The sequence below is a fragment of the Perissodus microlepis genome, chromosome 6 (genome assembly GCF_051167445.1).
Source record: "Perissodus microlepis isolate ML-2025 ecotype Zambia chromosome 6, ASM5116744v1, whole genome shotgun sequence".
Taxonomy (NCBI): domain Eukaryota; kingdom Metazoa; phylum Chordata; class Actinopteri; order Cichliformes; family Cichlidae; genus Perissodus; species Perissodus microlepis.
Genome location: NC_140466.1, coordinates 26,205,083 through 26,225,579, shown reverse-complemented (window position 1 = coordinate 26,225,579; position 20,497 = coordinate 26,205,083). Strand labels below are relative to the sequence as shown.

Here is a 20,497-nt window from a genome sequence, read left to right as displayed (position 1 = left end):
ACTGTGCATCAGTTTTTCTGTATGTAAGCACTCGTCTCTATGTGTGTGTTCTTTTTTTTTTTGCAGATCTCATTGTCAAAGTCATTCAGCAAAACATGGGTGGAATCAAAATAGAGGAATGGAGAAAGGTATGTTAAGTGTTAAAATTACTGGCAAATGGTAATGAACTGGTTCTTTTATAGTGCTTTTCTGTTCTACTTGAATACTGAGAGCACTTTATAAAACATGCCTCATCCATACAAGCACTTGTTTTTACACTGAAGTGCTTTATAACTTTCCCCTGATGAATGGATCAGGGTTCAGTATCTTGCCCAAGGATGCTGAGGTATGCAGACAAGAGCAGCCTGGGATCCAACCACCAACCTTTCAATTAATAGATGACCTTCTCTACCTCCCGAGCTGCAGCCACCCCAATTACCCTCCACAGAACCCCCACATGCTCTTCTGATACAGTAACATATTTTGAATGGATGTTAGACCATTGAGTTTCGAAATTGTGTACTTGCAGGTTTTTGCAATTGTATTGGGGGCACACTGCTCACAAATTACTAGTAGATGACACGTCACTGTGAAGTATAATTTAAATTTAATTTATTTAATTTAAATCTTTAAAAGAAGCACTATTTAATTTTATACTTACACAAAACAATTGACCAGTGTATGAAAAAAAACATGTTTTGTGTCTCATTTTAAAGTTTATTAGTTTTATGTGTTTGGATAATTTTAATGAAATTAAAATATCACTTCACAGCAGGAACCACAAAGTGACTGTGTCACATCATGAAAAACTTTATTCATTTAGAAATGAGGATTCTCCTTTTTTAATCCCTCTGTTGTCACATTGACCTGGTTTGCATGTCTTCTTTTTGTTCATGCTTGTGTGATTTCTGCACACCTCCACGTCTGGTTTGGTGCTCCAGCCAGAAAACGTTGTCTTGTTGCTGCAGGTAAACTCCTCTCAACACAGCTTTCACTGCATATCTCTGTCAAAAGTAAAGGGCAGAGAGCAGATTGATAACTGGGTGAATGCTCTCCTCCCGCAGTGGATCCAGTACGAGTCCGGATTTCTCATATGTGCAACCTTCGGCGTCGTGTTTGTGGTCCTTATCCCCGTCATAGCTATGTGCTTCTGCATGTGTCGATGCTGTGATAACTGTGGAGGGGAGATGCATCAGAGACAGAGGAAAAATGCAGACTGTCACAGAGGTTTCTATACCGCCTCGCTGGTTGCTACAACCATCTTCATCATGTGAGTCGTCATTCCTCTTCTTCACAGTTTTTATCATTATCAGTCTGCTATACTCCAAAATGAGGATGATTTTAATGACACTGGTTCTCCTCTACTTTGATTTCTGTATCGCGAAGTACCTGTATGATTTCACCTTCTGCGGTGATTTGTTATTTTTGCATATTTGTCACACATCCACACTTCAGATCATCAAAGACATTTTGATGATTAAAAATTATCACAGTAACCAGAATAAACACAAAATGCAGATTTTAAATGATTCTTTCAGTTTTTAAGGGAAAAGGCTATCCAAACCTACCTGGCCCTATGCGAAAAAATCATTGCCCCCTTTGCTAAATCATGAATTAACTTCAGTTAATCACATTGGAATATAATTTCATTAGTCATTTCCAGCTATGATTATTGTCAGACCTGCTGAATCATGAAATCATTTAAACACTCGTTTGAAGCACCTGTTTTTGATACAACTGTGTAAACATTAGACAATTTTAATTTTATTGTTGTAATTTTAATGTTTGTCAGAAACAGGTCTCTTTTGTAAATGAGACATTGAGTCTCAATGGGACTACCTGCATAAATAGAGGTTAAATAGAAATAAACAGAATCTGTCTGACAAAGTGAAGTAGACTAAAAAATCTGAAAAAGCAACACATCATACCACGATCTAAAGAAACTCAAAAACAGCTGAAAAACAAAGTCATTGACATATGTCAGTCAATGAACAGATGGAAACTGCATCTACAAGCCTGATTGCTCATTACTGCTTTTGTTATCTGTTGAAGTTCAGGGTCTGGTTGCTGGGCTGAGGTCAGCATTCAGTCAGCTTTATAGCGTCACTCTGGGTTCTTGGCTAGCTTAGCATTAGCATGCTGTCTGTGCAGGTGCTTGCAAGGAGCCGAAGTTGTGTTGGCAGCATAATGCGTTTTTTTTTTTTTGACCTGGATGCAGTTTCCACTTTACCATCGTGCTCTTGTCCTTTTGTGTAGTAAAACTAAATGTAATGCCCATATCCAGGCTGTAGACCGTACCACTATCTTCCATCTCCGGCACACAAACTGAAATTAGCTGATTGAACTGCAACTGAAACCGATAAATGGTATTGATAGGCAAACAGACTAACAATTCCAAAGAATTTGACTACTGGGAACCGGTTCTTGTACAGAACTGGTTCTCGATTCCCATCCCTACCAGCAAGCTCACCTCTGAATGGCTCAAAAATCATATAAGAGGCCATTCATGCTTGAAAACCCTCAGATGTGACCAAATCAAAGCAATTAAATAAAGAAGGGTGGGCCAAATTCCTCCACAGTGATGTGAAAGACCCATTGCCATTTATCACAAACACTTGATTGCAGCTCTTGCTGCCAAAGGTGCCACAACCAGTTATTAGGCTTAGGGGTCAAATTACATGGTGCCAGGTAGGTTTGGATAGCCTTCTTCACTGCATATGAACCCAAAACTTTACACAAGTTATCTGTGTTTTCTCAAATAGATTACAACCTACAAGCTAAAAGACTATCAGGTGTCATGCCAGACTATTAGTTAAAATTAGTTACGACTTAAAATTATGAACAAAAATGCTCCTGAAAGCAGTCTGACCAAAAAGTTAACAACCCTTGTAATAATGAACAGATCTCAGCAGGTCAATGTTGGTGCCACAGATTTACACGTATAATTTTTCACATATGTAAAAATGCTTGCCTTTATGTGGGGTAAAAAAAAAAAATCTCTAATAACTTTATTTGCTCATATGCAGAGAGCATGCGGAGTACCTGCTGTGTGGAAGAGGCAAGCCCACTGAAATTTGATTTAAATGTGGAGGACAGTTATGTGTTACCGATATTACTTGGCTGACCATGAGAGGCCTCGCCATCTGAATGAGTCCTTTCACAGCACAAATGTGCATGCTCACATCCAAAGCACAATATAACCAGTTGGTTGCTTTTGTTGATTTGTGTTTTTTACTGTTTCTACATTGTTTTTGTTTGTTACAGAAAGTCTAAAATATCACTACTGTAAAACTAATTTTTGCAGTGAATCAAAGTGAATTCTAACCACATAATCCTAATGCTTAGCTTCACTTTGCATGTTTAGCTTGTACACTCAGCAGTACAGTTTTTCTTACATCACTAACTGTGGAGGGCAGAGTTGAATCTTCAGTGAGCAAGAATTAAAACTCATAATGCAGGAGTCCCCATTATGTAGCTGTGCTGCTCTCTGCTGTTAAAGTGTGGTCACTGCACTGCTCTTCTCCTAATCGATCCTGCATGTGTTTTTCAGTGTGGGTGTTCTCATTGCTCTCGCCGCAAACCACAACATCAGCTCACAGGTCAAAAGCACTCGGCGGCTCATTAACACCAACATGAGAGACCTGAAGACGTTCGCTAACAACACGCCTGCAGTATGTCCTCACAATAACCCTGTTTATTTTTGAAAAAACAAAAGCCAATAATATAATATAACCAATATCTATTAATACTGTGCGTCTCCTGCTGCAGCAAGTCGATTACCTGACAGCCCAGTACACTACAGCCAAGAACAAAGTCCTGTCAGACCTCGACAGTAAGCTCGACCCTGCATGTTTGCACACAGTGTTTGTCTGTTATCTCTCACTTTACATAACTGTGCTGAACCTTTCTGTGCTTCCTCACAGACATTGGCCCTTTGCTGGGGGGTAGGATCCACATTCAGCTGGAGAAATCAGTGATTCCTTCGCTGGACACCGCTCTGCGTATGGCAGGAGGTAACGTCTCTGTATAAAACTATGGGCTCAAAATGTGGTCATAAATATTTTGTACTTGTAAAAAAGATTTGTGTGTGCGTAAAAAAGATTTGTATGTGTAAAAAGAATTTGTGTGTGCGTAAAAAAGATTTGTATGTGTAAAAAAGATTTGTGTGTGCGTAAAAAAGATTTGTGTGTGGACTTAGAAAAAAAAAACCCTGCAAGTTACAAGTACGAATTTTGACCCTATTTTTCTTCCTTTCATCTGATTGGTCAATGTCATGTCAATCACAAATGTAACAATCCAATCAGAGAACAGATGGGTTTGGCTGTCGGAGGGGCGCTTTTTTGAACTGCAGGTCCTTGAAGGGTGATACAGTTTGAAGCTGGAGGATCTCTATATAAATATCCGATAGCAGCTAGGTCCCCTAACTTTCAGTAGCTGTTGAAAGGATAAAGTTGTGCTATATCAGTGGTTAGAAATACCATTATTACTTTAGGATTAGTTTAACACAAAGTCAGGGCTGACCCAGGACCATTGCTGTGAGTCACAGTGCGCAGCATAAAAGTCCTTTCACATCAGACGCAGGATGTGCTGCTAATGCTAACTGCTAACTAAAAGCAAAGGATCCAGAATTTGTTGCGCTGGCTGCTGGGCTCTGTGGGTTTTTGCAGCAGCTGTACCTGTACTAGATGCACCTGCTCCTTGTCTTTTCTATCTCTGACTTTATGTCCTCTACAAGAGTTTCTGTTTTTTTTGCTGGTTCTTCAAATGTTCAATAAAAACATGTATGCTAATTCATAACGAAGAAAGCTTTGTAATGAAGACTGTCATTTCCAAAACACTGCCCGCCCCCACCCCGCGGTCCGCAGCGCTGTTGAAAAGGCTGTGGAAGTCCCTATATTAAACACGTAGACCTGTGACACAAAAATCACCAAACTCGGACGACCACAGACTGTTTTCCTTCGTGGTGATGAAGGAAAACGCTGGGTTGGCATGTAAAAGGGCATTTATTCCCTTCAAAGACCTGCAGTTCAAAAAAAGCGCCCCTCCAACAGCCAAACCCATCTGTTCTCTGATTGGATTGTTACATTTGTGATTGACATGACATTGACCAATCAGATGAAAGGAAGAAAAATAGGGTCAAAATTCGTACTTGTAACTTGCAGGGTTTTTTTTGTCCACACACAAATCTTTTTTACGCACACACAAATCTTTTTTACACATACAAATCTTTTTTACGCACACACAAATCTTTTTTACGCACACACAAATCTTTTTTACGCACACACAAATCTTTTTTACACATACAAATCTTTTTTACGCGCACACAAATCTTTTTTACGCGCACACAAATCTTTTTTACAAGTACAAAATATTTATGACCACATTTTGAGCCCATATTAAACCTCCCGTTGAGATTACACAACTCGGACGGAGACTCACAAACCAGTCTGCAAGTTCTTAAACAAAACTCAGTTGTTCTTTTTAAAAGATGTACTGTAATACACGTATAATTTTAAATTTTATAGCAAATTTAAGTTTCTAATAAAATCAGGAGTTTTTTAAGTAGTTGCTACGGTTACAGCTAATGACTGCCATTTAAATGCCACAACTTCTCTTGTGGGTTTAATACTAAAGACAGTCTTTAAGGAAAAGTCCTCACCATTTTATTTTCATTTCTTTTTCTTTCTTTTTTCCCCTCTATGATTCTCTCACATTTTCTTTTGTCTAAAGCAAAAGTTGAGAGTGCCATCAAAGGTAAAGTGAGCTGAGTGGGACTCAGTGGTGCAGTGTTCGTGGCTGTGTCTGCAAAAGTGTTAGAAGCAGATGGTGATTCTGAACCTTTGTGTTAAGTTGGAAACTGTTTTTTGTTATAGTTTTCCTCTGTGGGTTGTGCCTCTGTGGTCAGTGTAAAAAAGCCCAGCATGCTGTTGTCTCAAGAAAAAGTAGTTTCACTGTGTGTCATATTTCTTGTTGTTTGTAGCCATGCGGGAGACCAAAGAGGCCCTGGAGAACGTCAGCTCGTCCTTGGAGGTGCTGCAGGACGGGGTGGGGAAGCTTCAGGCCAGCCTGTCAGGAGAGCGCGCCTCTCTGTCCAACACCCTGTCCGACCCCGCCTGCACGAACGGAGCTGTGTCGCATACCTGTAGCACCATCCGCTCCACACTGTCCCAGCTGGGAATCAATGCTGACTTCTCCAAGGTGATAAGAAGCAATATGCCAACTAATAGTGGAACATTTTAACCGTGAGAAATATCTCCAGGTTTACTCTGCTTCTTTTTCCTGTCTGTCAGATCCCAGATGTTAATCATGCCTTGGCCAATGTCAATACTGTCCTGAAAACAGATCTCAGCAACATTGTACAAAAGGTTAGTGGCCGTCTCTCACTCATCATCATCATCATCATCTTGTCCATGCTAAAACTTTTTGTCTCACCTGCCATCTTTCTTTTCTCTTATTCTGTTCATCTACAGGGTTACGCATCCTTTAACGACACGCCAAGACTGGTTAAAGAGCAAACAAAAAACATTGTTGCAGGTACACGTGTGTGTGTGTGTGTGTGTGTGTGTGTGTGTGTGTGAGCTAGAGCTCTGTTTTGTAAATGAGATAAGAGTGAGTATAAAGTGTTTCATGTTCTTCTTTCATCTTTGTCTGCATACTTGTGGATGATGAAACTGCAGCTCTGCCTCGTAAGTTTTTCTCTTCTGTGTCAGACACATTATCCCTTTTTCACTTCACCTTAAAACCCCCAGCCTTCCAGGTTATTTCTGTCTGACTTATTTATTGTTGCAATTGTGTTTGTAGGAGTAAAGGGGATGCTGGATAAGATCGGTGCAGAGATCACCGGCTTCTCCAAGATGTTCCCCGTGGAAGCTTCTCTGGCAAATTTCACCATTTTCCTAAATGAAAGACACAAAGCTATTGAGTCCTATTACCCCCAAATCGATCAGATGGATTTTTACAGGTTTGTGTGTTTCTCTTTAAAAATCTATTAAGAAAATATAAGGATGTTAAAACGTCATAGATAGAAACAAGACTGTTAAGGTTCAGCTCTAGTTATAACACACGGTCCTTCTCACTGCTTTTAAAAAATAAATAAATAAAAAGAACCAAACTAGTTGAACAGCTTGTGAGAAACAATCTCACTCTAGGTTACAATGAATTAGGTTAAAGTGGGTAAACCTCTCTGTCTAACCTTCAGGTGGATCGCCTGCGTGGCGGTGCTCTGCATGGTCGTCTTGGTGATGGCCTTTAACATCCTCGGCCTGCTGTGTGGTAACTGTGGCTACGACAAGCAAGCTAGCCCGACCACCCGCGGCTGCCTGTCGAACACTGGGGGAAACCTGCTGATGGCGTAGGTTTCCATCACAACACTCACTCACCTGAAGGCATCACTCAGGGATCTTTTTTTCAGGGTGGAGTTCAAACTGTAAAAGTGGCTGTGATCCATTTAGCTTACAGTCATATAACAAAGGAAGCATTATAAGCACTGAGTAAAGGTTTACTTTACAAAAAATGAAGACTCACAATAGTGTTCTTCAAATAAGATTAAATTTAACATGAAATAATTATAGAAAGGTCTCAAGTTCAGAGAGTTTCCTCACATTAATACTGGTTTCATCAAAAGTGGACCCTTACGGGACTATCTCTTGTGATATATGGTGGGAAATAACAGCAAAAATATTATTTTTGTCTCTCAGAGTCTGTTTTTTACTCTTGCAGTGGTGTTGGCTTCTCGTTTATCTTTGCCTGGGTGCTGATGGTCATCGTTACCACCCTGTTTGTTGTCGGGGGCAACGTGGAAAAGCTGATATGTGAACCTCTGGCTAACAGACAGCTGTTTAAGGTGTTAACTCTCTTTTGTCTTTTATTTTTATTCTGCTGGAGATTTTATTATTTTCACCTTTTATCTGAGCCGTAAAATGGACAACACTGCTTTCTTAAACTGTGTGTGTGTGTCTGTAGATCATTGATACACCATTCCTGGTCCATCCTGAAAAGAGGAACTTCCTTCCTGGGATGCTTTTCCAGAATCCAAATATTGATTTAACTCTAGGCGGCATGTACAGGTAACATTTAAGTTATCACGAAAAAGTACTGAATCCATTTTTCTAGTTGTTTTTGTAAGAAACTCATTACCTGTAGTTCAGCAGAAAACATCACAGCACTGTGTTTGTGATGATCATGGTTTTGTCTCACAGGGAGTGCTATGACAACAACGGTCTGTATCACGCTCTGCAGTTGGAGACCATGTTCAACATTAACTCCTTCCTCAACAGAACAGTGGTAAGAGCTATGTTACTGTATGTCACCATTACAGGTGCATTGATGGCAGAAGGTGAATGGTAGTTTGACTCTACACGTGTGTTTCACAACAGTACAACAGGGACCTGGCCAAAGTGTTTGATAGTGTGCAGGTGGACCTGCAGGGCATCACGCTGCTGGAGCAGGCTGGCAGAGACAACCTCATCAACTTTGCCAACTCTGGAATTGGACAGATTGACTTTCAGGTTTATCTCACTGAGGTGAGCTGTGTGCATCTGTGGTTGTGTTTATGTTGAATGGCACGATGCACACTGTTTACTTCCTTTATATCTGTGCACAAAAAGCCCTTCACTCCGCTTACATGCGCATACACTCAGTAAAAATTATTTCCATTATTCTGCTAATTTTATTTTTCTTGTTTAATGTAAAATATTTTGAATACAATCATAACATCTTCCAGTTTTGTTAATATGCATAAATAAAATGCATTTAATTTGAAACAGTGATTATGCAACTTTAAAAGCTATCCCTAATAAAAATACCCCCACCCCCAAACAAACCTTAACTAAAACCTTTTATACTAACCATCTTTCATGTGTGAATTCCTGGTTTTTAGGTAACTAAAGGAGTCACTCTAATAGATCTGCTGTCCTTCTGTAGCGACCTGGAGGGTCAGGCTGACCAGCTGGTGAGTCATTAATGTCTGCACATGTGTTGTAGATCAGCATCAACATATTGTATGCATGCACGGTTACAGCCTTTTGTAGAGCAGTGGCAGTCAGAGGTCCCACTATTGCTCTCTTATGGATGCGAAACAGGCGAAAAAAACTATTAGCCATGAGTCACAGTTGTTTAAAATTATGAACACCTGAGCTGCTGAATTAGTCAGGTTCTCACCACAGACCTAAAGTGAATCTTCACATCTGTCTAAATGATCTGATTAAAAGTGGATTTTTTAAATTTCATCTTCATGAAGGATGGCACATCTCTGGCAGTACTTGACTTAATACTTGACAGCAGGAATGTCATATATACTTGTTAGACCAGCAATTCTAAACATATATTCAGACACCCAAGTTGAAGGAACTTAGGGTTCATGTTCACGTTGCACACATTTATGCCACGTGTTCGGGTTCTGGAGCTTGTTACACAGGGAGATGTTTGCATGTGCCCTTGTAGTGAAACTTATAATAAAACAATGACAAAATATTTGTTCTCAGTTACGTTAAAGACTCAAAATCTATTCTACATTTTCATGTAGAAACAATATACATCTGTAATAACATATTGTATCCTTAAAACTGTGTTTGTTTACAGCCACGTGGTGCTCTGGAGAACGCACTGAGAGGCCATGCCAGCAGCATTAGATTCATTCACCGAGAACAGGTGGTGCCACTGGAGCAAGCAATGGTAATCAACTAACCACAGCACAAACACAAACAGCACTATTAACAGTTCAACACTTATTTCTCATAGCTTGGATAAGCAGATAGGTAGAAGTCTTATTTTATATATTCAGCTACCAAGACGATGTAGATCACCTGTTTATTTTTCTTTAGCAGTGTCCTAGATGAACAGAGGATTTTGAATTGAGGCTTTTTTATTTCAGGCATCACAACAAAAAACTTTAATTTTTTACCCATTTGTTCTTTTCTTTCATAATGTGGTGACAGAAATATGTCAGAGCACGGGTAAGCTGCTGTCGATGTGCAGCACTGTGACACTGATTTATTTTCTTTTTGTGTGTGTTGTCTTAGCAACGTCCTTCATGTTGTGACAGCGGTGGCGTGATGTGATGGATGTGTATCTGTAAATAAGGAGGGAGTTGTGCGTGTGTCTGTTTCACCGTGTGACTGCTTGTGCTTTAATCTTCTCACACAGAGTACGCTGCACCAGAGTATCAAACAGCTGCAGAAGACATCCAACGACCTGCCAGTAAATACTAAAACTATTGTTATAGACCACAGATAGCAGTGTAAACAGTTATTTCCTTAGCAACCTATCCACATTTCGTGAACTAATTTCTTTTGATTTTATTTCTCTCTGAGGTCAAAGTCACAAATATCCTGAGTGCCATTGATGCAGCAGAGTACCTCATCGCTCATAATGCCTCCCACGTGGTGAAGCAGGTACATCGATCAAGGCTTCAACATAACATGGTGACATGGAGCATCAAAAGATAAATGTTGAACACACAGCAAAAAGCTCTTTAATCATGCCACAACAGGCTGCAAAGTTCCCATGATGCACTGGGCATTTGTGCTCCACTCCTGTCTTCTCTCAGGGGTTTTTACACCAACACTCACATCATTAAATTGTCCCAAAGTGTGCGTTTTGTCTTTGTGTCCTTATGGTCTCCTTTTTCTCTCTTTTCTTTCCCCTCATCCCCCTCTCTGATTCTGCTGGATATTTCTTCCTGTTAAAAGGGAGTTTTTACTTCCCACTGTTGCCAAATGCTTGGCAACAGTGGGTTGCGATATTCCCTCTATTATTGTAGGGTCTTTGCTTTATAATCGTAAGGGCTCTGAGGCGACTGGTGTTGTGATTTTGTTCTCTGGTAGCAAACGTGTTGCCTCAGAATAAAGACGACTTGTTTTTCCGTGGCTTATTAGAGTCCCATTGTAAGTTGACTGATTACATTATTATAAATATTTTTTGTGTTTGCAATCCAAACTTAATTCACTGGCCAAGAACGTCATTATCGTAGTGCTCAAAACAGGTTACATTTTAAAGAAAAGTTTATAAAGAGCTAATCTTGATCCAACAGGGAAATGAACTCCAGAGCTTGAAATCTCAATCGTGATCATAGTGAGTACTCATAAGTGTTTTTCATTTTTTTGGTTGTAGGAAACAAAGGCGTATGTGCAGAGCTTGGTGGGATACTTCAAACAGTACACAGAATGGGTTAAAAACTCTGTGAGTACTCTGCCATTTTTCTCTATTGTTTTCTTCAGTGTCTTTGTACAAAATTTGCAGTATAGTAAATCCTTCCTCTGCCTCCTCTGATTACCTGAGTCAGTGTTTAATTTAGTTTTAGTGTTTAAGTTTTAGTATGGTTTAAGAACTGCTGATTTAACTTGAAGTTAATGAATAAATGTGGATTCTGAAGAGAGATCAGCCAGCATGTGTGTTTTTATCCTACAGCTAACTGCAGAGGTGGCCCAGTGTAAACCCATCAGCAACATTGTGGACAGTATGGAAATAGTAGGATGCAGCTTCATAATCGACTCACTGGTAAGATGTCATTGTGGTTACCTGTATGTGTGGATGTGTGCTGAGTATTTTCCCAGCTGTTTGCACAGTGCATGTACCTTCATGTACCTGGATGTAAACTAAAAATATATCTGTGGTTTTATGTGAACTGTTTAGTGAGCTCAGAGTTTTAGGAGGAGAATGGTGTGTTGTTCACAAACACTGAGATTAAATAAAGCCTGTTTTGTGTCTGGGCCGGGGATTTACACACGCACACATGGATTCTTCAGTGTTTTCACTCCTGACCCTGAGGAGTTATAAAGGTTTATGTTTTTATACTTGCTGTATATCAAGCATGCGACTTCCTGAGAGTTTAATGAGCCCAAACAGGCCAAAGACTGTGAGCAATATAAACAGGATTTTAATTTATGCACTGCCTGCAGCTACTGTACATTTAGATGTGCTTTGTGTGTGCATGTGTGTGTGTCTGTGTGCACGGTGCACACATTTTTTAGGCTTCTGTTTGTGAAATTCAGCTGCATAAATGTGTGACATTAGCAGTACTACAACAAGTATATTTATTATTAATTCATTGGTCCATGATGTTATTATGTCTTTAAAAGTCACAGTCCTGACATTTCATTCAGTGATGATTACAAATAAAAAGTCCCCTGATTTAAGAGTTGTTGCATATTAACAAGTACCTTAGCTCAAGCATTACTCTTTTAGTCTACTTTAAACTTGTACATCAGTACATTTCTGAGGTAAACAAGTTTTTATGGGACTCTCTACAGCCCTAAAAAAATTAAATACACCCTTACTTCTTCAATAGGAATTAAGGCCAGATGCTGCCAGATGCTGCTACTCACTGTTAATCACTTGATTCACTGATCATCAGCAAGTCTGAAGATCATTACAAAGGCGGACATTTTGGTAGTTTGTTGGTCTGGATGTTACAGGTGTTGTGTTAACACACATCTGGATATTCAGATGTGTGTTAACACAATGCCGCAATCTCTCAGGAATGGATGTCCCAGCAAACTCACACTCAAGTCAGGCTCAGAAGGACTGAAAGTAATCCAAGAGCTACATCTCAGACTCTAAAGGCCTCAGTTCATAACATTCAGATTAGAAAAAGACTGAGTAAGTGTGACTTCCTTAGGAAGGGTTGCAGGACAAAACCTCTTACCTGATCATGGCAGCACGATGAGGTTTGCAAAGTAACATCTGAACAAACCACAAGACTGGAACAATGTCCTCTGGACACCAGAGACCAAAGTGAAGTATTTAATGCACAGCACCACATTTGATGAAAACCAAACACAGCAGCACAAACACCTCATAACGGCGGAGGATGGATGATGAATTGGGTTTGTTTTGGAACTGGGCATCTTCCACTTCCACTCCATCTGTCTGACAGATAAAGCTGGACTCAAACTCTGTCTTCTCACACAGAGTCCTGTGTTATCGGGCCAAAATTCCCAATAAATTCATACAGGAAAAGTATCAAGTTATTGATGCTGAAGATGGTTCTACAAGTTATGGACTGAAAGGGTGTACTTAGTTTTTCACAGGACTGTATTGTGTTACAATAATGTTAGAATAATATGAAGCAGGTGGACCATAAATGATAATAATCAATAAAATAGTGGTTTCGTTGTCTTGTTGTTATGTAGAAATATATTATAACCTCCACACAATGTTCAGTCTCTGCAACTTTCGTCAGGTACAGAGAAACAGGTACAGCCATTGTACCAAATATGAGTTCTTATTACACCCACATTAATATCAAGATTTGAAATCTTTTTGACAGTGTTTTAGCACTAAAAATCTACTCCGGAGAGTTCAGTGTTTAGTTAAAAGTAACAGCAATGAATGAAATCTAATAAGATGTGATTACTGGTACTTTTATTTTCCAGAACACATTCTGGTTTGGTCTCGGCAGCTGCTGCATCCTGCTCATCCCCAGCATCATCTTCTCTGTCAAACTGGCCAAGTATTACAGAAGGATGGACACAGAGGACGTCTTTGAAGAGTGAGTCCAAACCCTCTTCGTTATCCTCCTGGGTTTTTTCTGATGTAAATCAAAGCCAAATTCATTAATAATTTTCTTTCCTTTTCTCTGTCCATAATTCCTTTTCACGGACACGGATTCTCCTCGTATTTTCTCCTTGTGTTGTATCCGCTCACTCCAGCTCCTCTTACCCATGGCTTGTTGCACTTTAACATCGTTAATTCACGCACTTTCTCATCTTCTCCCACACACTTACTCGCTTTTTGGAACGGGACTGTTCAGCTTCGAATCTCTTGAGCTTTTTCACTCTTTCTTCTGAAATCATGAGCTCGGCATTTTAGCTCTTAACATGGACTTTCCCATCACTGCTCGCGTTCTCTTTCTTTCCGATGCGAGCGTCGCTCTCTGTGGATCACTCCATCCCTGTCACTTTCACAGGAGTCTTCCCCTTTCTCATCTGCCCCTCCCCTCGTTCTTCTCTTGCAGTATGGCTAATACAGGTAATCACAGTGAACAGGTGTGTGATATCCATGGAAACCTTGCCATCAGGTACGAGCCACGTGGAGCTAAATCTGACTTGCATGCTGGAGTGTTAAATGGTGGAGGGATTTTTGGAGTCCTGTCAGCGAAAATTTTTATTTACCACATATAGAGATATAAAGAATTCCCTGTGTGTGTGTGTGTGTGTGTGTGTGTGTGTGTGTGTGTGTGTGTGTGTGTGTGTGTGTGTGCGTGTGTGTGTGCGTGCATTCAGCTCTCCCTATTGTGACACTCTGACTCGGTTCCCTCGGGCCTCTGCCCCCCCGAGCTACTCAGTCTGGTGACCCACTGGAACTCTCTCCCTGCTGATGAGGTATTGATGATCACTGATGACTCCACTAACCCTTACAGCTATGCTAACAACCAGCCATGTAAGACCATCCAGCATCCCACCATCACCCCGCTGATTTCACTCTGACAAAAACATCCTTCTTTTTCCTGACTTCCCTCGTATCTTCTTCATCCTTCATCCATCACTGCATTCAAACATCAGAGCCCACTGAAATGAAGTTTTCTGTGATGGAGGTAACTGCTTATATCCACATGATACTGCCACGTGTCAGGCGTCCAGATTGTGCCTCACTTAGATCAGTTTTCATCCTTGGATATATGCAGTGTTCAGTCAAAGCTGCACAGGATGAAGCGCTGTTGTTCTCCAGTTAAAGGAAAATGAGCCTCAACAGGACAAAACAGTAGAAACCTAATGCTACACTATTTTTCTGAAACATTTTTCTTGTGTTAAGACCAAAAATGAATCAATCTATTATTTGGAAGAAAAAAAACAAGAAAATCATTTTTTAGATTCCTGAAAGGTCCCTGGTTTAATCCTGGAAGGAGTCACAAACGCACGTAGCTCTGCATGCTTGATTTGTGTTTCCTTCTGAATAACAGAGCACCCAAAACTATTTTCAAACACTACAAAAATGTTGGAAAATTCATGTTTTCCCCACCAGTTGTGAAATAACAGTAAAGGCCCCAAAACATAAGTCCCGGCTTTGAATGTGTGCAGGTGAAAACCTCACAGGAAAATAAATTAATAAATATCATTCTGTGTGTAACTCTTACATATTTCAGCTATAGAAATATGAATATAATTCCTGTATACCTGTGTACATGTTTACCCTCCAATCTTCAAAGATTTGTGGAAGTGATTCCCATTGTGTGGACCACAGAAAATCATTTGCTTTTTATAATCATCTACTATGTGGTTTAAAAGAATCCATCATCCTCACCCTGCAACTTATAATAATAGCAATGACAGTAACAGTCACAAGGTGTCGCAACAGCTCCAGATGCTCTTCCTGATGATTTGATGTTCCAGTTATTAACATAAAACATTACCTTTTCTTTTCCCTCCACAGTGGACAGGAGAACTGGAACTGATCTTCCCTTTGTGGTAAGCGCTCATCTGTATCTCTTCACATATTTCATACCTGACTCTTAGTGCACTTTATTTTTCTAAAAGCTTTCTTCTTTTCCAGGATCACCGGGCTGTTTAGGCTTCCTATTCAGATCTTTTAACACTTCCAAGGACAAAAGGGAAGAACAATCATGAACTCTGGGATGAAGGCGTCTTTCAGTAGTCCTTCAGGCCATTTGACAAAACCACTAATGCCAGCAAAATCCTATGAAGTGTTTTCTCGACCCCTTTACCATTTTATTATGTACACCAACAGCTGCATATTTAGCTGCATAGAGAATCAATTTGTACTTACATGATCAGTTTTAAACAAGGCAACACAAGTGTACAGTTTTTACACTTTCAAGTCTTTTGAAAGTTTTATATATTTTTTGTTAAACTTTGTTTTATAACATGTAAGTAGGTTTTGTAGTAATAGCTTTCTTTTTCTCTGTGAATATTTGTAATATAGCTTACATAATTTGCATCAAACAGGTTGCACTTAGCAGGTGTTTATTTAAGGAATGGTTTGACAATTTGAAAAAAAAAGTAGCTACTCGCTTTCTTTCAGAGGGTTAGATGAGAAGTTTATGTGAAATTCAAGCAGCTGGAAAGCAAAAAGACGAAGAGAAAAACAAGTTAACACTTTTGCTACATGCACTCTCAATAGTGCCCAAATTGGCAAAAGTAAAAAAGGGAGGAACCACCGACACAGTTCAGCCAATAGGGGGAAAATGCCATTGCTAGGTAACAGAGTTATCATCAGAGTATGGTCATTGGTGGCCATGATGTCACTCACACAGTATAAAACATGGATGTAGCTTCCAGGTATGAAAAGTGAAGTCAACAAAGAAGCTGCATTGTTTTTATAAACCACCAGGGGGCAACACCTGTGGCCTAAAACACTGTAGAACAGCGGTCTCCAGCCTTTTTTGCGCCACGGACCGGTTTATGCCCGACAATATTTTCACGGACCGGCCTTTAAGGTGTCGCGAATAAATACAACAAAATAAAACTAGCACCGGTACCGAAAAAAAGAAGATTTATTCATAACGCACGTGAAAAGACCAAGGAAAACCGAGTTAACGATAAAAACGATAACAAAATAACGGTGAAAACCGATAAAAACCCTGAAAACCATACATTTCACACCTGAGCCTCAACTCTCGCGGCCCGGTACCAAACGACTCACGGACCGGTACCGGTCCGAGGCCCGGGGGTTGGGGACCGCTGCTGTAGAAGTCTCTGCTGAGTTCATGGGCTCTGTCACTTATTTTGGGTTAATACTGACTAACAAGTTAAGTTCATTTTGTAAATCTTGGTCATGTTATGTTTCAGAAAGCAGGATTATCCAGGATCTGCTCACTGGCTTGCGATTAGTAAATTGGTAGCCAGTGAGCGTGCAGCTTCAGTCAGACCCGCCCATGTGTCATCATATCTCGTTTTAAAATACAAATATGGCGACAGAGGCTTCAGGAAGGGAATTCAGAAAGCAGCAGGTGACATCACAGTGTCTATCTGTGACCCCCCCCAAAAAAAAAAAAAAAAAAAAAATACGGCAAAACATCGTATAGAGTATAAAAGAATTTGTCGATATACTTCGTGCGGTCAGAGGATCCACAGTTTTTAAATATTTGTAAAACTCGGCAGCTAGGAAGACGATGGTGGATCGTCTTTTCCAGTAAGTGCAAAACTTGCTTTGCTCAGTCTAAGCACATCACATTGTGAAAATTCAGGAGCTCTGCAGCCAAGCATGTAGTGTACATGTCATCCTTAATAGAAGTGGATTAGCTGAAATAATACACAAACCGAACAGCTGAACAGATCAGATTTATGAATAAATGTTGAAACAAGGACAAGTAATCCAGCTTTGATTTAGGCTGCAGAAAACTTCATCAAGTAGCCACCCTATATATCACCAGGAAACAAAAGCACACACTTCCTGGTGCTTCAGGTGAAACTGACACAGATCACATCTCTCATGGGAATCTACCAAACAGCTGTGCAGCTGTGTTTTTGACCAAAGAGTTGAATCAGCTTACATTCGGTGAGAGTTTGTCTTTTCTAAGCATTTATGTGTCACAGCAGACTTTAGACATGTTTTGAGCTGTTTCCACACTTTGTCCAAATCTCAGTTAACCTCACAGAGCAGAAGTGCTAATATTCTCAGCTAACTCAAGACAAAAGCGAAAAAGGTATTGAATTATTCATTTAAGCAGCAAAGCGGCAGCTCTGCTCGGCTCAGTACATCCTTGAAACATGAAGACTGCGCAGTTTACTACAAAGTGTTACAAGCTATTAAATACACACATGTGCTTATTCTATTGAATCAGCTTTTATTTAACTAAATTTAATTAAGTTCCTGTTTATGTTGTTGTTTGTTCATAAAAATTGTATGTAGGCTGTCAACTTGTTTGATCAGCTTCAAAAGTTTGGTAAGCGCTGTTTTAACAGGATTTAAGGAGCGATGACACACAAAATATCATGTTTCACCAGACTGTTAATGAGGGCCTGTTGCTTGTGTTGTCAAATAAAATTCCCAGAAGCCTCTGCAATATTAAAGGTATGAAAAACACAACTGGGCTTGTGAGGATGCAAATCTCTAAATAAAAACTCAATTCCAGTGTCGACTGTTTTTTATTGCATAAACATGGTTCATAAATCGCTTCTAAATATAAAGGAAATGTTTTATTGTGTGCAAAACCTTTAAAAATGACTTAAAAGGAGTTTGATACGTGCTCAGGAACACACGTGATGCTCATGCGGCACATGCAGAGATGAATTATAGTTAACTAGATGACAAAATATTTTAGCTAAAATAAAATGAACTGAAATGGTTCTATGAACTTTTTTAAAAGTGTTTTTTCTTATTACATCTGTCCTGATTTTCTGAAAATTGGCCTCTGACATGCACTCCGTAATAATTAAAAAGATGGAAACTAAACTGAAAATTAGAAAATCCATCCTGGAAACTAAACTGAATTAAAACAAGTAAAAAAAATAAATAAATAAAAGCTAATTAGAAAATACAAAAATATAACTGCAATGCGCACACAGCAGCTGGAGGTAGACACGTTCACAGGAAGTGATGATGGTGATGGTGCTGGTGGTGTTAGAGGTGGTGTGATGCTGTTGCACCGTATGAGAAGAGAACTAAATATAGGAAAACATGGTGCAGACAGCCCACACACACAAACACACACATCCTCAGCGTTTCTTCCAGCTGAGCTTTTTCTCTGCTTCACCAGGCTAACCGCCATAAAAATAAAAACTCCCAGAATGCACTGAGGCTGTGTATGCACTTACACACTCTTTCACTCAGCAAACAAACCCGCTAGCTAATGCGGAAATTTTCAGTCTGGTCTGACTTTGAACTCAGGCTCTCCAGACTGGTGGTGCCCAAGGAATGGGAGTGCTTATGCAGTAGGGGGGAAGGGGGATATTTAAATTTAAACTACCAGGCAGTAGACCTACGCCATGCCCGCTCAATCCAAACAGCTCACAACATTAACAGCTCATGTATGCAAGAGCTGCCAACAGAGTCGCTGTGTGCATGTGGTAAATGATAAATGGACTGCTGTTTCTTGAGTCTGGAGTTCACTATCTTTAGATAGATTCCCGGCTCTAACTGGAAGAGCCACAGGGATCAAACCGCTGACCTTCCACTTAGCAGATGACCTGCTCTACCTCCGCCCGCAGACTCTAGAGGTGCCCCCGGATGTGAGGTTTGCAGTCAGACCCTCTCAAACTATCAGGATAAAACATTTTCTCCAGGTGCAACCAAAAACACTCCTGTAGTGTAAGATATGTACTGCAAGTAAAACATAATTTACCATCTTTGAGAGACGTCCTAGAAGTCCATTTCAATTAATTCTGCAACAAAAGTTATCAAACATCTAAAGATTTGTTGTTTTACTGAGTCACATATCAACTCTTAAATCTCCACCAAGTAACCTGAGCCTGCAGTGTGGCTCTGGAGCCTCACTGCTCTCCCCTCCTGATCAATGGTCAATGAACCTCTTATGTGACACTGCATAATGACTTGCAGCTATTTGGCCTCATGCGTGTTCTTCAGACCTCTTAATTCTCCCTCGGCTCCCACAAGCCAACCCCCCTCCTTTTCCTGTCTTCATCTCTAAGTTTATGTTCACCCTTTCCTTCCATACATTACTCCTTGGTGTTTTTTTAGCGTACCACACGAACCTTGTGGTTGCTCTGTGTGTGTCTGTAGCATGAGGGAGGGGTTAAAATTTTTCAGCTTACCTGAATAATGCCTTCTTTGTGAGCTTCAGCTTTATAAATTCCCAGTCGCATGCTTTCCGTCCTTCCACACCTTAACTTTCTTTGCGGACACATCACCCCTGAGCCCTCGCCCGTCCATCAGTCCACGCTGAACACCATGAGAGCTGGGTTGAGACTGTTGCTGCTGGTTTCGGCAGCAGCTGTTTGTGTTTCAAATGCTCAAACCGACAACAGCAGCGACAATGACAAGCAGCAGCAGCGCAGCATCTGGGATGAACCCATCAGATTCAGCACCAAGACCAAAGACTCATGCACCATGGTGGTGTCTGCACCAGAGAACTACACCCGCCTTCGTGTCTCCTGCAAGGGCCAAACCCCAGGACGCTCTTACTATTGCGACTTCCAGGGCAAACCCACCCTGTGCCGGGCCTACAACCAGAACCCTCGCCACTACTTCACGCAGATGATGTGGGAGTTGAGGAAACTGAGCCACGCCTGCCAGGGAACTAAAATCTACCGCCCGCACATGTGCAAGAAATACCCAGATGAGACTCAGATGGCCTTGCTGGCCTCCTGGCCCAAAACAGCCAACTTGAAGCCCTCCAAGCCCGCTCAGGAACCACGTAAACCAGCACTGCCAGCTCAGACCAAGCCTGTTACTTCTCCTAAACCTGTGAAGCCCAATAAGCAGCCAGGCAAGGGGCGTCAGAGCAGGAAGACTACTCCTAAGCCCGAGAAAACCAGTGATCACCCGACGGAGCTGCCTGAGTCCACAGCTTCCCGTCTCGCATCCGATTACTGCTGGAAGAGCTTCCAAGGCATCTGCACCTACGTCATCAACTGGTTCCAAAACTGAGACAATACCGCAG

The 20,497-nt window shown here is 40.6% G+C and overlaps 2 protein-coding genes across 13 annotated transcripts in view; both read left to right on the top strand.

The window, feature by feature from the left end:
• The window catches only part of prom1b (prominin 1 b), a 28,266-nt gene extending 10,257 nt beyond the window's left edge, over window positions 1–18,009 (top strand). The window contains exons 2-30 of one of the 12 annotated variants that reach the window (XR_014800526.1): window positions 67–128; window positions 921–947; window positions 1,044–1,249; window positions 3,530–3,650; window positions 3,748–3,811; window positions 3,903–3,992; window positions 5,710–5,733; window positions 5,960–6,177; window positions 6,270–6,344; window positions 6,450–6,513; window positions 6,657–6,665; window positions 6,781–6,940; window positions 7,178–7,330; window positions 7,699–7,822; window positions 7,942–8,045; window positions 8,178–8,262; window positions 8,355–8,501; window positions 8,858–8,929; window positions 9,559–9,651; window positions 9,915–9,932; window positions 10,123–10,176; window positions 10,290–10,370; window positions 11,089–11,157; window positions 11,386–11,475; window positions 13,353–13,468; window positions 13,934–13,996; window positions 14,202–14,358; window positions 15,349–15,383; window positions 15,469–18,009. Coding sequence is in view for 9 of the 12 variants with exons in the window: in XM_084931701.1 (XP_084787827.1) it covers window positions 67–128; window positions 921–947; window positions 1,044–1,249; window positions 3,530–3,650; window positions 3,748–3,811; window positions 3,903–3,992; window positions 5,710–5,733; window positions 5,960–6,177; window positions 6,270–6,344; window positions 6,450–6,513; window positions 6,657–6,665; window positions 6,781–6,940; window positions 7,178–7,330; window positions 7,699–7,822; window positions 7,942–8,045; window positions 8,178–8,262; window positions 8,355–8,501; window positions 8,858–8,929; window positions 9,559–9,651; window positions 9,915–9,932; window positions 10,123–10,176; window positions 10,290–10,370; window positions 11,089–11,157; window positions 11,386–11,475; window positions 13,353–13,468; window positions 13,934–14,099 (2,492 nt within the window). In the remaining 3 variants the exon portion in view is untranslated. The other 11 variants (XR_014800525.1, XR_014800527.1, XM_084931707.1 and 8 more) reach the window with 11 other exon arrangements.
• A 1,689-nt stretch (window positions 18,010–19,698) lies between these two features.
• On the top strand, window positions 19,699–20,497 carry fgfbp2b (fibroblast growth factor binding protein 2b). The gene has a single exon (XM_084930013.1). It carries the CDS (start codon window positions 19,699–19,701, stop codon window positions 20,482–20,484), a length of 786 nt encoding a protein of 261 aa, XP_084786139.1. The 3' UTR covers window positions 20,485–20,497.

What these genes read in the sequence shown, in the direction of transcription:
- fgfbp2b (XM_084930013.1), top strand. Translation starts at nt 19,699, where the DNA reads ATGCTTTCCGTCCTTCCACACCTTAACTTTCTTTGCGGACACATCACC.